The 12,836-nt window shown below is 49.5% G+C and overlaps 1 protein-coding gene across 1 annotated transcript in view; it reads left to right on the top strand.

The window, feature by feature from the left end:
* The first annotated feature begins 644 nt into the window (after nucleotides 1–644).
* Nucleotides 645–12,836, top strand: part of LOC126533726 (uncharacterized) — a 342,383-nt gene continuing 330,191 nt past the window's right edge. Inside the window, exon 1 of the mRNA XM_050180916.2 lies at nucleotides 645–1,898. Coding sequence (XP_050036873.1) covers nucleotides 1,661–1,898 — 238 coding nt within the window. The 5' untranslated portion in view covers nucleotides 645–1,660. The remainder of the gene's footprint in view (nucleotides 1,899–12,836) is intronic.

Genomic DNA, 12,836 nt, shown 5'->3' with positions numbered 1-12,836 from the left:
TTGCATTCCGTTCTCCTGCACTGGTTTTGCCTTGAAGATAACGTATGACGTTGGCTATGATCGAAAACCACGCCAGAACGTCGCGAAGACATTCCTACGATTTCTCTCCGAAACAGCGGGCGCAATCTTGGAGGCCACGCTCACACTACTACGGCCCAAACTCCGGCCCTCGTTAACGCGAAGAAATTCGTGCGAACGCAATCGTGTAGGCTACGCTCGCTCACTAATACTGATCTCGCTAACTGTAAAGCACTAAAACGAATCAAGTAAGGCAATGTTTTCGCCAGAAACGTCGAGCTTTTATTTTCCCATTAGCCCAGCATTAACTAAAGAAAAGCAATTCAGCTGGGAGTGGGCTTCAGCTGTAAAATGGTCTCAAGGTAAGCTCTGACTTCACTTGCGCTTATCTTAGGAAACTGCGGGGGCTGCCACTCCAGCAACCTGTTCCTTTAAAAACCTCCTTGACTGTCGTGCCGAGATTTGTGCGAAGCAATCACGGAGGCTACGTTCACGCAACCTCTATCGTCTCCCCGTTTTAGTCCAGATGGCGCCACGTCAGCGGAGACAAAGCGCTAGGCGAATCACCAGCGCGCGCCGCGCCGGCGCGGTTGCCGCAAGCTGCCGTCGTCGCTGCGACAGGGGCGCAGCGGGCGTACGCGCCGATCACCCGCTGAAGTGAAGAGCGTCGCAGCGAATCGTTTATCAACGCGGGGAGAGTAGGCAGAAAGAAGCCTTCCCGCGCTCTGCGGTGCTTCCATCGCTCGGCGGCTGCTACTACTTCTACGGTCGACGGGCGACCGGACCGAGCTCTCGTCGCGGTTGTAGAGGCGTCCGTCTCGTGCTCAACGCTAGTGGAAAGCAGTGACGGCCAGGCAGCGGCAGGCACACTTGACGGACAAGTTCGTCCCTGCGTGCCCTTCTCGAAAAACGTGCGATCGCATTTTAGCGTGTGCTGGCGGTAGTCGAAGCGGCGCGTCGTTTTAACGGTACCCGCCGCCGTCGCGTGTGTGTTGTGTGGTGTGATCCGCTGGTGGTTCCGTTGTGTGCGCGTGCGTGCATGTGTGTGTGTCGTTAAGGAATCACTGCTGCTGCTGCGGCGGCGAAGGCCGCGGCCGCGGCACGTTGCGTTTTTTTTTTTACGATCCCCTGGATGACCGTGCTCCCACTTTCGCCGTAAGCTCCGGCGGAACGCCCCAAAGGAAGGAAAGTCGAAAGATCGCTCGACTCGGCTACTGCGGTGCGCCGGAGACTTCGACATCTACGACGACGACGACGGACGAACGGGCGATCTTCTGACCGTCGGTTACCACGGGTGTCGATTGTGCTCGCGGCCTTTCTCCGTTTCGGGCGTGTTGACAAAACGCCAGATACACACGGCAGTGCTGCTGCTTGCGGCTACGCAAGTGGATCACCTACCACGATAGTACCTACTACGACTCGACGGTCGTTGTTGCTACAGCTGACGGCAAAGTGAGCGCGCGCGCGCGCAGGTGTGCGAACGTGGTGGTGTTTTCTGTGTTTATTTGAATAGCGCCATGCACCACCGCCCGCAGTATCGTGTTGTTCGGCGGCGGTGAAAGACAGAGAGAGAAAAAAAGAGTCCGTTTGGGTGTTCTGTGTCGGCGTGTCGGGTTGTCCTGGTCCGTCGCGTCGGATCGGCATGAGCGTGTTCTTCACGAGCATGGAGGACGTTTCGATGGAGCCCCGATCGCTCTCCGCCGGTTGCGAGAAGTCCGCCTCGGCGCCGACCACTCCGACCGAAACTACGAGATTGCAAGCGCACGGAGTCGCGCTCTCGTCGGCGCTCAAGCGCCGAAGCAAGGGACACCGGGTCAACTTCCCGACGGACGACTGCATCGTCACCGGCTACGTCGAGCCGCCGAACCCGTGGAGTAACGGTGAGTCGATCTCGTGCGCCTCCTAAAAAGATCGCGCGACGCGGATATCCTGTGATACGATCGCGTCGATTTCAGTTCATTCGACGATTTCGCTTGCAATACATCAGATGCGGTTTCCTTATTGGTAATAAATCACAGGGGACACCAATGCTTGTATACTCCCGGGGGCACTCCCGTACAGGAACATGATCATAAATAAGTTATCTCATACTGCCACAGAATATAATAAGTACCATTATTTACAATCGCAAAGTCAGCCTCGTGGTTTCGTTGTAGTTTCCAAGTTTGGCCTGGCACCCGCCCCGCCTTTCGTGGTTGAGGTATGCACTTAGTCATAATACGAACGTTGGCGGATTAGTCGTTAGATGTACTCGCAAATGACCTCTGAACTCGGGTCTGCTCTAAAGGGGCCAAACATTTCTTGCAAAGCGAACGTGTCGTGCAGTCAGATTCGAGGGAGTCGTGCGCTTGTGTAGAGGGCCATTGTCCTGGACATTGTCATACGCGTCCAGGATCATCGTCATACGTGACCAGGACGGTTGTCGTACGTGTACAAACCCCACGGAGATTTTTTTTTTTTCGCGCCCGTTATAGTATCTGGGGAAAAAAAAAAGTTAATCCAACCTATTCATCGTCTATCGTAAGTTCGTAAACGAAGCAACGGGATGGCTCGCGTCCGACTGCTTGCCGCCGTGTTGCCAAGCTTCGCTGATAAAACCAACCCGTGTGCGAAGAGTCCACTCTGGCTGTTGCGGAAACCAGATAAGCGGTTTCATCCTGCATATCTCGTAACAGCTCTTCCGTCAATCTTACCGTCTCAGTGGCCCAAATAGCACATATAGTATAGACGACGACATGCCTAACCAGCTCGAACCGGAAGGCGACACAGGGGCGTCATCTCTTTTCCAAGTCGGTTCTTATTACGGCCAGGTTTGTTACGAACGTGAAAAACCTATCATTTTTGTTTCAAACACCACAGCTATATGGAGGAGGCAGCACTTCCGTGTTCGCATAGAGTGTCTCCTCATGTTTGTTTGTCGAGAAACCGTTGCTATTGGCCTAAACAGTAAACACACAGGCGACAGTGCATTAACGTGGCGTGCTGGGTTTTGATGGTTTACACCCTGGATTTTCACATCGACTGGCGGTATTCTTAAACGCACTTCGCGAGTACTTTTCATCGTCTGCGACGACGCTACTGTCGAGATAAAATTAGTGTTAAATTCTCACGATGGCTATCGGGCAAGGATATTATTAAACCGTTTGCGCACAGTTCTGCATGCATCCGACTTCATCGCTTCCGAGTTAACTTCCAATCGGATTGAAGGCAATGGTTATGGGACGCATTCTTGGACGATCACTTTCGATCGATGCTATGTCCCTTTTGCGTTACGTTATAATGCTCAGCCAGACAATCGGCTCTTTCGGTTTTGCTCAACCAACTGATAAGCGCGTATTGAAAGCAATATCCCGAAAGTTGACCGCCTGAACCAGGTTTTGCCGTACGATATATTGCATGGATGTTAATTACGGTCGTCTGCTTTGTACGTAGGCTCCTTCACCGTGTTTATAATGTCACGGGGCGTGCCCTAGTGTACGTACGGTGCTCGGAAGCACCGGAAATGTCACATGCGGGTCAGAAGGGCGCGTTACTATACGAAGCAGCGTGGATTGTTTCCGAGGTGCTTCCCCCTGGCTATTGTTGTTGTTGCGCTTGCTGTTACGTCACGCGCATCGGTGCACATCGCTTGCCGCAGCAGTGTAGACAGGTGTTGCCGGTTTATGTCTCGTATATATAAACAACAACAAAAGTACGCACTTCAGCGCCGTCATGAAAATGGCTTTCAGCTCCGAATTTTGACTGCAAGTCGGGAGCGGGCAGGAAGAGCCGGTCGATACTGAGTCAGCTGGTTATATGCGGAAGAGGCCGGAGTGCGCAGACCGCTTCACCGCCGCCTGTTCAGCTTCCGTCACGCTTAATCCAAACACGGCTGCTTGCTGGAGCGCGTTCTTTTCTTCTTCTTCTTCCTTTTTTTTTTTTTTTTGCTGCTGCTGCTGCGGAGGTTGCTGGATATTTCTGGTTTGTGTCATGGTTTGGGGGGGGGGGGGGGGGGGGGACTTATATTCGGTGTACGCTTCTTCAAAGCAGCATGAACCAAATCTTTGAGAGCATATGTTTTTACAACGAAAAGTTTTACACCGAAAGTGTTCAGGTGAAGTCTGACGGTTACTTTAATGGACTGCATGGCCCCGTAGCCTTATATTTAGGACCTCTAGAAGAAAAACAAAACAAAACAAAAATAGACAAAGAAAGCAAAAATGAAAATGTAGCCGGGCGCAAATTTAGTATAGGTTGACAAATGAAACATGTTTGTAGCCAGCAACCGGTTGGTCCGTGACCTTCAAGTACTCAACAAACTTTACTTCTGAGTCGGCTTTCATTTTTTTTTTTCCTTTCTCTTTGAGGTCTTTCGTCGCTCATAAGTGTTTATCAAGTTGTCAGCTGTAAGAAAAGATCGCGTGCAAAATGATGAAAGACTGAACACGTGCCGTCCATGTTTTCTGGGAAAATTTTTATCAAAAAAAAAAAAAAGCACTTGAACGTTACTGTGAGGGCTAACCATTTCTTGTGACCTTGTGAAGCAGGATACGTATTATTTTATTCTTCCGAAGCTGCAGAGAACCAATAAAAATATCGGCATCCCACATAGTATCATTAGCAATAACCGTCGTGGTAGATTTTAATAAAATTCAAATTCTTTGTTTTTTCCATGAAAATACAATAAAATATATATGTCGGGTCTTCGTTTCGTGCGCATTTTTGAGTGAACAAGAAAACATTCGTCGAAGATGTCCTGTCGGTTGCAGGTTTCCAAATGCCTGCTAGCATTTCTAAAACGCAGACCTTGCAGTTCGCCCCCGCCCTCGTTTTTTCCTTCTTTTTCTAAACTTCAAAACGCTTTTTGCCTCTCGTCAGGACGACGCCTCGAATTCGCATCGTTATAATTTATCAAGGACCATATGTTAGTGCTCTTAAATTGAGCAGAAATTATTTGCAGTTGATCGGCAGTCTTTAATAGCTTCGACGTTTACAGCATGTGCATAACAACGGCCTAAGAGAATTTATATACAAAATATATATTCACGCTACATCTGATAATATTTTTTTAAACCTCCAGGTTTGCTATATGCGTAGATTCTGGTTAAATAAATGCGTGCAGTCCTTCTTCGCGAACAAGCTGCAAAAGTGGCCATGGTGAACTTATCGTCCATAATTAACCGTTCGTAGTAATTAACATTCACGAGGGTAATGAATATACACGATTGGAAGTAGCCGTCGCCTGCCAAAAAAAGGCTTTAATTTTTGACAGCAGAGACGGTGTAAAGGCATGGAAGTTGTCAGTCACATTAGCACAACGTGTTTTCACAATCTCACGGAAGAATAGAAAAAAAAAGGAAACGAAGAAAGAAGGAAAGAAAGAAAAAGAAAGAAGAGAGAACAAAGCAAGTTTGTAAAGAATGTTTATTTTGTATGATCTCCGCACATTAGTTTTAACTATCAAATCCTTTATTTTCTTGTCCAGTATAACCTATGATCTCCGCAGATTAGTTATAACTATCAGATGCTTTATTTTTATATTTATTAATTAATTAATTTTCTTTTATTTATTTATTTATTTATTTTGCCCAGTAACCCGCCGAGGTGACTCAGCTAGTGGTTGTGGCGTTCTGCAGCTGAGCACAGGGTTCCGGGTGCGACTCCCGGCCGCACTTTGATGGAGGCGGGGGAAAGGGGGGGGGGGGGTGCGGACCGCGAGAATGCTCGTGCACCTTGGGTATAGCCGAAATTAATCCGGGTATACCTCCGCCGCTGTGCCTCGTCGCGCGTTGTCGACTGTGATAGCTAAAGCCCCGCTCAATTTAACTTATGCTCGGTATCGACTCGCGCTAACGAAAGCATTGAACCCCGGGGAGGAGAAACACTGCACGAGTTAACCGTCCTTTCAGTGAAGGTATCTATCTATCTATCTATCTATCTATCTATCTATCTATCTATCTATCTATCTATCTATCTATCTATCTATCTATCTATCTATCTATCTATTACTCTCTCTCTCTCTCTCTCTCTATATATATATATATATATATATATATATATCACTCTGTCTCTGTCTTTCTCTCACTCACTCTCACTCTCTCGAGTGAACCGTCACACGCCTGGTAAGTCGATATATATAGAGCCCGTGATACCCCCGTGTGAAGTTGATTAGATATGGGCGGTGCCCTTAAATGATCACTTAACGCGCGCTCGGTTGCGTGGAATCGTGCGCGCTGAGGTAAGCGCATATCTGATCGTTGATACAGAGTAAAGCGTGGAGCGTTGATCGGGGGGAGGTGCTATTGTTTCTTTTTTTTTATCGAGATTTGTCGGGACAAAGAGATTGTTGCTGATAAGCCGCCGTAGAGCGGTAGTCAACTCGCTGCCAGTATAACGAGCGGGCGCAAATTGAAAGGCAAGTGGTACACCAGGAGTAAAAAAAGGAAGAAAGGACGATATTGCTTGTGCGGGTAGGTTCTATACCTCAAATGAACACTAAAGACGATCCTTAAGTCAAGCTGTATTTTTAAATTACGTTTTTTTTTTTGCATTGCCAAAGCGTGTGCTCTTTTCATTCGAGAAGGTTTAATCGCCCAGAAAGAAAGCGCGAAAGGGTGAAAAGACGGGTACGTGGCGCTGCCGCCTGGTAGTTACCGCACTATCTCTCCGCGTGACGTCATAGATCTTGACGGCATCTAATAGGGCATACTTAGCCGTTTATATAGGTAAAGGTTGACCGCATTACTTATGTAAAAGAAAGAAAGAAAAAAAGATCCTACAGAATCCATCCCACGAGGAATGTCGGCGTTAATACCATTGGCATTGAAGCATGTGTAACGACGCACCGCATTGCCAACGCCGAAACGTGTATGGAGCCGAGCTATTCTCTTGGTATTCCCGGATGGATGGATGTTATGAGCGTCCCCTTTGGAACGGGGTGGTGGGTTGCGCCACCAAGCTCTTGCTATTATACTGCCTAATGTCCTACCTAGGTTAAACAATCCCGCTGCGCACGCTGAGCGCCATCTGCCGCCGCCGCCGTGAAGTCCGCGCGCGGCGCGGGTTCGGTTCAGCCGAGCACCGGATGAAATTTGAAAGGATTGTTTCTGACATTGTAGATCGGTGCATAATCAGTTGTACCTACCTATTGCTAACCCTAGTTAACGTCAAGGATCGAGGCTCGTTGAATAGTGGCACGCACATACTGGCACCGATACCCAGTCACCCAAGATGGCGTCACAGAGGTAAAGATTGGCACCGATCGAGTGGCACGCAGTGCTCCAAGCCGGCGTCAACGGGTTTCATTGGAAGAGCGGTGCATATTCCCAGTTCCGCATCTATACAGAGACTCATGCCGGTGCGACAGGTTCGTTGAAGAGCGGCGCATGTAGGCAAATGAGCATCACCTACCCAGCGATTCAAAATCGGTTCACGGCATCCCGATGCTTGAAACACTCGACCGTGGACTATACGATGACCCAGAACGGAGGGCAAACGGTCAGATACAAACTTGGACGGAGAGTTGGCCCTCCAGGAAAGTGCGTGAAGTTCCCCAATAATGCCAATCGCATTATTATTTGACCTATAGGAAGTTTGCGACAACTAGGCGCCGCGAGACAAGACGACGAGATTGGTGGCCCATATAGTATAGAAGAAACGGAAGTGACGTGGAATAGCGTACTTAGCTGCAAAATTATGTAACCATGCGCTTGTTATGGACCACGAGGCGCGGGAGGCGGAACAGCTAGTGACACTTAAGTAGCGCAAGAAACTTGAAGTATAGTACGCCGACGTGCGGTGGCTCGAGCCGCCGGCGCACCTTTAAAGATTAATTTCATGATCGCCATAGTCATCATCCTGATTCCCATGCGTTCAGTAGAGCGGATTTTGGCGCATTCTCTCTTCGGTAAGATTTAGCGGCTGCGTCTGAGTTGAACACACCCAGCGAAAAAGAAAATGTCCGTCTGCTAAAATTGTCTGATTTGCCTTCTGCTTCGGTTTTCGATTACGTCAACCCCGCTGCGGCGGCGGTACGTGGCAAGCACTTCCGATAAGCCGCCCGGCCTCTCGTCGCTCAAAGTCGTCCGACCGGCAGATGGCGTGCGCCTCAGCTGTTCTCCTCGGGAGCGTGCCAAGAAAACCAGCGGTAGCGACCTTGGCGAGGGGGAAGCGGCGTGCCTGTGCTTCTAGAAGTGGTGGCGAAGTGAAGAGAGAGAGAAAGAGGTGGAGAGCGCTCCTTGAGAGCCGCGGCGTGCCCGGCAGGCATTTTCTTGGGAGACCTCCCCTCCCCTCCCCATGCCATCCGCTTAGCACACTCCGCCGTCGCGGACAGCTGCTGGTCTCCCCCTTTTTCATCAGAGCGACGGCGCAAACGAGTGGAGCAGGACTCGACGAAAGAAAAGCTGTGCGTTTAACGATCTGTGCTCTCACGAAGAAGGGAAAAAGAAAGAATAGAAAGAAGGGTGCGTCGAAAGATTGCATCATAGTTTGTACACACGGCGTACACTTGAAAAAGAACACACACGCGGAGCGAATGGGCTGCCCATGTTTAAGCGAATGGCTGGATGGGTGACCGCTAAGAGAACGAGCGAATGGACTGGTGAAACGAATTTTACTGGTGATCGGCGGGTACTGTGTCGTCCTCGCCCTTGATCGGGTCGCGTATACCGCTAGGTGAAATGCACGTTAACAAAATTTGTTCCTGGGATAGTCGGTTCATGCTTAGGAACTGAGCGCTTGCGCGACCCTGGTATCCTGTGTACTTAAGTAGCCGAAGTCTTCAGAGTAAAATTTCGTTGCGAGTTCGCGCTTCTCACGTGCCTATGTGTCTATCTTCTGTCCCGTCTAAGAAGTGCGCTTACCAGTACTCAGTTCCTACGCTAGGTGAAAGAAGCCCAGGTGGTTGAAATTAATCGGGACAGTCACTTTAAGTTAGCCAAAGTCGCTTGAAGAAATTTACCAAGGCTAACTTACTACATATTTACACCACTAGAAAAAGAAAAAAGAACTCCGAAGACACCAAAAAACGCTAAGCTGCTGCTGTGTGACTAAAAGCTATCTAAATTTAGCGACGTGTGTGGCTTAGTTAGCAACGCTGCTACAAAGCGCCGCGCATTCTACGCGTCGACCGGCTGTGCGGCGGGCACGATGTCTCTCGACGACGCAAATTGCTCTTCGGAGGATCGGATGGAAAAGTTTGCGTCGCTCCACTGACCTCACCAACGCGAGCGCGCGCGCGCGCCCAGCTCGCTGCTGCGTCTGAAGCATCGACCGCCAAATCCGCGAACTCCTCGTGGAGCGGAGGAGGCAGAGAGAGAGAGAGAGAGAGAGAGAGAGAGAGAGAGAGAGAGAGAGAGAGAGAGAGAGGACATTTATGCACCACCGTTATGCCGGGTTCGCCAGCTGACACGGGCTGAGCTAAAAAAAAAAAGAAGAGAAAAGATAGAGAGAAGCTTTCTGTGCGGACGAAAGCAACATTCTAGTTTTGTGCCATGGCTATTTTGTGAACCCGTTGTAGCGCAAATGAAACAAACAAAAGAAAGAAAGGAAGACCGCCATACTCACAATTGGTTTTCGCGGTCCCCAAGAAGACAAAAGAAAGAGAAAGGAAGATATATGAACGTACCGAACAGCGCGCTTGCCTACTGCATGTTCATCACTACTAAGGAAAAGAATAAAACAATATTATGCAGGGACTCCACTCCACGCATACGACGCGGCGTATGTTGCTTACCGCGATTGTCGAAACAGTAGACGGTTCATTAAATGTGTGGTTTATTGGCATTGTAATCTGTTCTGGCTCTTGAAACCGACGAGTATAAAATATTTTAACCCTTATCGGTCGTTACCAACCTGATGGGACTCGATTCAACCATTATCTACCCTTTTCAAGCCTCATCGGTCGTTATCATCCTTATCGGTCGCGATCCGACCCTTATCAACCCTTATCAGTCGTTATTAACATCGAAATCGATGCAACCCTTATAAACCCTTATCGATCCTTCTCAACCTCATCGGACTTGATCCGACCCTTATCAATCCTTAGCGATCCTTATCAACCTAATCAGAATTGCTCCGACAATTATAAGCCCTTATCGAACCATTATCAACCGCGATCAGACCCATATCACCCCTAACCGCTCCTTGTCATCCTGATCAACTCATTGATTGGTTGTCTATCTGTGTTGAGGGACAACACAGACAATGCGGCACAGCACATTCATATATGGTTCAGATATATTCGCCTTCCGCAAGCCTTGGTGCGTAAGACACTCGGCTTCTGAGTGTCGCGCGTCAGCGACGGTTTTCTTCAGTGAGCCCACATAGAAATGCTTACGTATTAAAAGCAAAACAAAAAGAAGGATCAAGTCTCGCTTCGAAATAGACACGCAGACATGTCGATCACGCAATCCCCGCTAAGCGCAGGTGGGGTTCGGTCTTGTGTTCTTAGCGCTTGTTTACTCTGCCGTGGCTTTACCAAATGTGAACTAAGCTTGTCCGAGTGTCGCGTAGCCTGTGTTCTTTCTTCATTTTCTTTTTCTCTCGGAATGTCCTTCCTCGCTCGAGCGGGGAGGCTGGTTCGGAGAAGCTCAGACGGAGGAACTGCCACCCGGCCGGACGACTGCGTTGTCGCCCTCTTCTTTCTGTACTTACGACGGAAGCCATCCCTTTGATATATAGAGCTGTTCGGCGGCTTCGCGACTCTCTAGCATAGTTTCGCTTTCTATGCACTCGTGCTTCCTCGCTTCCTCTATTTCGTCAAACGCCCAACGGCTGCCTCGGTAGTTTTCTGTTTTGCGTTTTTACTTCAGTTGGGGTTGTAAACTGGGCAGATAACTAGCTGTCGTCGAGTTCAAACTTGGCGAGGTAAGTCCGCGATTGGGTGTGCGCGTTCGAATCTACGCGGTCCAATTGGGTCTGATCGACGAGCAATCGTGATTGGTCTCCTCGTTTGCTCTCTGGCGAGGTTGTTGGAAGACGCTTCCAGCGTGAGGAGCCCCTGCGGAGATAGTTCGCACCTGAGGCAACGAGAGATGCATGTCGCGGCAAGCGCTGCTCGTTAAATGACAAATTCACCTAATGTGCGAAGACACCGAAACATGTGATTCGTGTAACTAAACGTCAGATAAAACCGCACCACGAAAAAAATGTCTACGGATCTTTCTATTCTTCTTTCTGATTTATTCTGAATTTCGTCACCGATCATCTCAGGAGGGGAACCGGAAGTGCTGCGCAAGAAACAAGAGTGTCACTCGACGGTCGTGCCACGAAAAAAAAGAAAAAAAAAAGGAAGCTTTGAATGTTGTGACGTCACACTGATGGGACATCAGTGTGGTTACGTCGCGAAATTAAAAAAAAATTGAACTTGTGCGTTAGTATTTCTCAAATGATCAACCTACGCCAAATGAACGAAAATACGGTTTTGAAGAATACTTTATCGCTCTAAACTGATACTGTGTTTCTCTTTTAGTGTTCCTGTAAATAATGTTTGTAACTATTTTTTTTGCTAGTCTTTCTCTGCTAAGCGTCAGCATCGACACGAGAAAAATGCCTGCAAGCGTTTCTGCGCGTCTCCTCGTTGTACGGCGCATTATGCGGTATAGCAGCACGCGCCAGAATTACGCGCGCAAATCGTTCGCGGGCTGCATTCTCAGCGGCGGCGGCGGCCCGAGCAGCTGCGCTTCTCGGGAGAAACGCGGCGGGGCGTCAGTTGATCGACAGGTGTTGCGCGATCGAGGGCGGCGCGCTCGCAGCTTTCGGCCGATCAATGCGCGGCTTGTTGTTGTTGCTGCTGCTAGCTGCTGGCTGCTGCTCGTGGAATTATTATATTACGCGGCACGAACTCGTGTCCGTCGCGCGAAGCGCCGATTCGCGCATGCGTACGCGGCACCACTACGGGGCTTCTTTGTCTCACGTGCTTCTTCTCGCATTGTCTCGCATCGACGAGCGTGCTCCGGGGTACGCGGGTGATGTCTGTAACGCGGCGCTGTTCACGTATGCTGTATGAGAGTGCTGTCCCGTGCGTGTGAGTTCCAGACAGGCACTTGCATGATCCTGCGCATATTACATGCGTCGCGTGCGCCCCCACAGCCTACAGGGATAGAAAACCACTACAGGAGCACCACGAGGGAGCAGTGGGAGGCACTGCTGTCCAGCTCGGCCCTCGATGACCAGCTCAAGCTGATACAGAGAGCGCTGATACGGATGGCAAGAGTCGGCGGAGCCCCGGACTAGGGGCCCCGACCATTAGCGATTATTCCGATTATTATTTTAATGAAGTCTATCCATCCATCCATGCGTGAGCTGTTGAGCAAGGCAGCAGCAACGGCGACACCCAGCAGCAGCCACGGTAGGTTGCGTGGATGGACGAATGGAGGGATGGATTGAGTGTCCTCTTTGAAACGGGGTGGTCGGTTGCGCCAGGAGGTGGGGGAAACAAAAACGGTGGTTGGTCGGAAAGTTAGCGCGGTAAATTATTTATGGCGCTCCGAGGTTTGCCGGTATTTCTTTCGATGTCCAGGACCTTCACTGAACGGGAGGAAGACACACGTCGCAGATGCATGTCAATTTGCATGAGCAAGTGAATGTATCAAAAGGAGTAAAGCTCTATAAGCGGCTTATTCGGCCTTCGGAAGAGCTATAGTTGGTTACAACCTACAAGAGTTCAGTACAAGCTCCGCCCACAAACACGCAGTGCACATGCCCTTCACCTCTGAAAGAAAGCGGAGCCACCTGCAGTCCGCTTACAGCTTAACGACTTCGCTCTGCTAATGTAAGTGCTAGGGTAATTGGAAAATAAAAGCTCGCCGTTCGAAGCTAAAATATTGGCTCTGACTGAC

Source organism: Dermacentor andersoni, chromosome 7, assembly GCF_023375885.2.
Source record: "Dermacentor andersoni chromosome 7, qqDerAnde1_hic_scaffold, whole genome shotgun sequence".
NCBI lineage: Eukaryota > Metazoa > Arthropoda > Arachnida > Ixodida > Ixodidae > Dermacentor > Dermacentor andersoni.
The sequence above is the reverse complement of the archived record's forward strand: the minus strand, read 5'-3'. Positions and strand labels throughout refer to the sequence as shown.